The 3,759-nt window shown below is 40.5% G+C and overlaps 1 protein-coding gene across 1 annotated transcript in view; it reads left to right on the top strand.

Annotated features, from left to right (window-relative positions):
• LOC107744871 (WD repeat and FYVE domain-containing protein 3-like) overlaps positions 1 to 3,759 on the top strand; it is a 76,498-nt gene that overhangs the window by 19,059 nt on the left and 53,680 nt on the right. The window contains 4 exon segments of the mRNA XM_016558689.1: positions 285 to 446; positions 546 to 738; positions 1,143 to 1,329; positions 1,984 to 2,150. Of these exon segments, the coding sequence (XP_016414175.1) occupies positions 285 to 446; positions 546 to 738; positions 1,143 to 1,329; positions 1,984 to 2,150 (709 nt within the window).

The following is a 3,759-nucleotide window of genomic DNA, read 5'->3' as shown; positions in this document are numbered from 1 at the left end:
AGCCGTTTTAGGGGGGCGTGGCAGAGTCTTAACTTTGATAAAGAATCTCTTTGGTTTTGAGACTTTAGTCTTTGCAACTTCAGGGATCTTATCTATGCACAATCAGCTTGTAACACTCCAAAGAGAAAGGAAAACTTGAAATCGCATCATATGACCCCTATAACAGAATTGTAGAATATTAAACGGGTTGCCAGTTATTTGTAGTAGCCAGTTCTTGAATACAGAAAAAAACATGATCTGCTCATTATCTGAATTTGATTCCCTCCCCTTCTGTGTTTCTACAGAAAACAGTGGACTGTATGACCACCATGTCGGTGCCCTCTACTCTGGTGAAATGTCTATATTTGTTTTTTGACCTGCCCCACATGCCCGAGGTTCCTGCTGCCACCCAGCCTGAGCTTCCTCTGGCGGACCGCAGAGCTCTTCTACAGAAAGTCTTTGTCCAGGTCTGTCTGTCTTTAGGAACAGCATTTTCTCCACAAAATACCCATAAGACATACATATTGAGACCAACTGTGACTTTTTCTTCTGATTGTTCTGCTCAGATCTTGGTGAAGCTGTGCAGTTTTGTGTCTCCGGCAGAAGAGCTGGCCCAGAAGGATGATCTACAGCTGCTCTTCAGTGCCATCACCTCCTGGTGTCCCCCCCACAACCTTCCCTGGAGGAAGAGCGCTGGAGAAGTGCTTACCACCATCTCCCGACACGGCCTCAGCGTCAACGTCGTCAAGTACATCCACGGTAAGTTGCAATGATGATGATTTGACTTCTTTCACTGTGGTTCTTTGCCGTTGCTGTGCGTGGATGCATAATACTGACAACATTTTGCTGCTGGCATCTTATGAACCCTAATAGCATTTTAACCTTACATAACCAGTTAGTCACTGTTGTGCTTTTAGCGTTTTTAGAGGTCAATGTCTGGTGTTTGCAGACATTTTTGCCCAGAATTGTTACGCTCAAATCTAGGCCCTTAAGAATCTATAATCAAAACTTACTTTCTGAAAACACATGGATTTAAGTCCTTTGAAGTATGTGAATGTGGAAATGCTGTCTTTAGGCATTTATTGGTTTACTGCCAAAAAAATTAAAACTGCTTAAAAATTCACAACCAACGTGAAAGTATTTGTTCTGGCTCTCTCTTGCAGAAAAAGAGTGCTTGTCAACGTGCATCCAGAACATGCAGCAGTCAGATGACCTCTCTCCTCTGGAGATTGTGGAGATGTTTGCCGGGCTCTCCTGTTTTCTGAAGGATTCGAGTGATGTCTCTCAGACTCTCCTGGATGACTTCCGCATGTGTCAGGGCTACACGTTCCTCGTAGATCTTATGATCAGGTGACTGATTTGTAATTATTTCTTGCACAAATCTTCAGGGTATATATGTGAAGGATAATGTGTGGTCATTGTCTTAAAATAAACCCAGACAGGAGGAGGGTTATTTTGCAGGAATGATCAGCTGACTGTACGTTTTCAGACGTATTACATGACTCCTTACAAAATAAATCAATATTTCATGCTCATGCACAGTATGTTTAAAAGTTTGGAACGGTAGTGATCCTTCAGAAATTATTCTAATATGCTGATTCGGTGCTCAAGTAACATTTCTTATTATTATCAATTGAAAACAGTTGTGCTGCTTAATATTTTTTAAGGGTTTATTGATGAATTGAAAGTACAATAAAAAAAAACACCATTTTGAAATAAACATCTTTTGTTACATTATAAATGTCTTTACTGTCAATTTGATCAATTGAGTGTGTCCTTGTTGAATGTGATTTATAAAAAATAAAAAAACCTACTGACCCTAAACTTTAGAATGGTAGTGTATTTGAGTTATTTCATTATCTTGCTTATATGTTTACTTAAAGTGTTAGCTTAATGGGATAGTTCACCCAAAAAAAGGAGTAATTTAAAGGCAATAAGTATAGTTCTTTTTAATTCTGATATGATTGAGAAGTGATATTCTCTGTTATACTTGCTGTATATTAGGTTGGAGCAGGCCAAAGAGGAGGAATCCAAAGATGCTCTAAAGGACCTGGTGAACCTGGTGACCGCTCTGACCACATATGGTGTCAGTGAGCTGAAGCCAGCTGGTCTCACCACTGGAGCACCCTTCCTGCTTCCAGGTTTTGTGGTTCCACAGCCTTCTGGAAAAGGTCAGCCCTCCATAAATTGACATGCACTTGACTCTTAACATATGTCACTGCACAGCTGGGTGTGAAAGTTGGTGATATGAAATTCCGGGGTATGTTGAACTTTGGCCAGGAAGCCTAGAGAAATTGAGGTCTTTACAGCATTCAGATGGCAAGTTTACAATGTTGAGGCTTAAGTGGCCTGCATTACTAAAATAATTTAGAGATTTAGTGTGCTTCTATATTTGCAGTCATTCACATTTTTGCATCAGCTGGGATTCTTTAAATGACAGTGACTCTTTAATAATTTTTTTAATTTATATTTGATTTCATTTTTAAAATTTATTTTGTTTTGATTTTTCTTTTCTTTTCTTTTAGTTTATTTTTTTATAAAAAAATTATGGAAATGAACCTTTTTTTAAGAGCTTGCAGGATGAATTAACCCAACTGTAATCAATGGCTGTCTAAACCACTGAGTGAGATTAGCAGCTTTCTTCCTCTCAGCGTTTTCATTTATTAACCTCCTCATCTGTGTCTGCTGCTGCCTCCCTTCGTCAGCTAGATTAGTCTTTTAGGCACACAAGGAGAAGAAGGGCCTGCGGTTTCTGAGCGAGAATTAAAACATTAGTGTTCACTGGCAGTAAATGGCATTAATTGGTCAGAAGGAGGCAAACGGCAGACACCTACTGTGTAATCTGGTTAGGTCTTATTTGTTTGGCTTGTCTTATGCCTCGCAAGAGCTATTAAATGCTGTAATTAAAATAATGGTGCCAGATTATGTTGTTTATGTATCCAGTCACATCAAGACTTCTTCTTTTCCTACAAGCCAATCATATAGACTGTTTATTTTCTACTTTGTGGTGTCATTTTCACTCAGCCAGCAATAGCACTCACTGAAGTGGGAGTTCATAAAGGTTGAATCGACAAGAATGTGTTTTTAAGGGTTGCGGGGTTGAATGATTGGCTTGTCTTGCTCTATGATCATGTGATGGCTGGATATTCATAGTTAATATTGCATATTTTTTCTTGAAGCCTAGTTGTACAGCATAATTACTCTTCAGAAAGACCCAATGTAGAAATAGACACCAGTAATGAATTTTGTGCTCCGCGACATCCCACAAATTGAGGAAAAGAAACATGCAGCAAGGACATCGGTGGCTATTCAGCAGTGCTGTAGTCGAGACCAGCTCATTTGAGTCCAAATCAAGACCGGTGCCAGAAGAGGGTTGAGTCAGTGTCAAGACCGAGTCCACATACTCCCAAGTCCCATGAAAATATGGTCTTGGCCTTGAGTCTGAGTCTTAGGGTGCTTTCACACCTGGCCCGTTGTTTCGGAACCTGGCGTGTTTCCCCCTTTAGCTTGGTTCGTTTGGGCATGTGTGAACACGGCAATCGCTCTCGGATCCACGCCAAAACAATCGGTCTGAGATCGCCTGAACGAGGTGGTCTCGGCTCGATTGAAAACGAACTCTGGAGCGGTTCGGTTGTAGTGAGAAAGCAATCCGATCTAACGGACCAACGAACCAGGCTATATCACAATGTATGATGGGTAATTGCGTAAGTTCCGTAAAAAGCATTAGCTTTGCTAATACTTCAAAATGAACCTGTGAATGTCTGTGGGTGAGCACGTCTT

The sequence above is a fragment of the Sinocyclocheilus rhinocerous genome, unplaced genomic scaffold (genome assembly GCF_001515625.1).
Source record: "Sinocyclocheilus rhinocerous isolate Xijiao unplaced genomic scaffold, SAMN03320098_v1.1 scaffold167, whole genome shotgun sequence".
In the NCBI taxonomy this organism is placed as follows: domain Eukaryota; kingdom Metazoa; phylum Chordata; class Actinopteri; order Cypriniformes; family Cyprinidae; genus Sinocyclocheilus; species Sinocyclocheilus rhinocerous.
The sequence above is the reverse complement of the archived record's forward strand: the minus strand, read 5'-3'. Positions and strand labels throughout refer to the sequence as shown.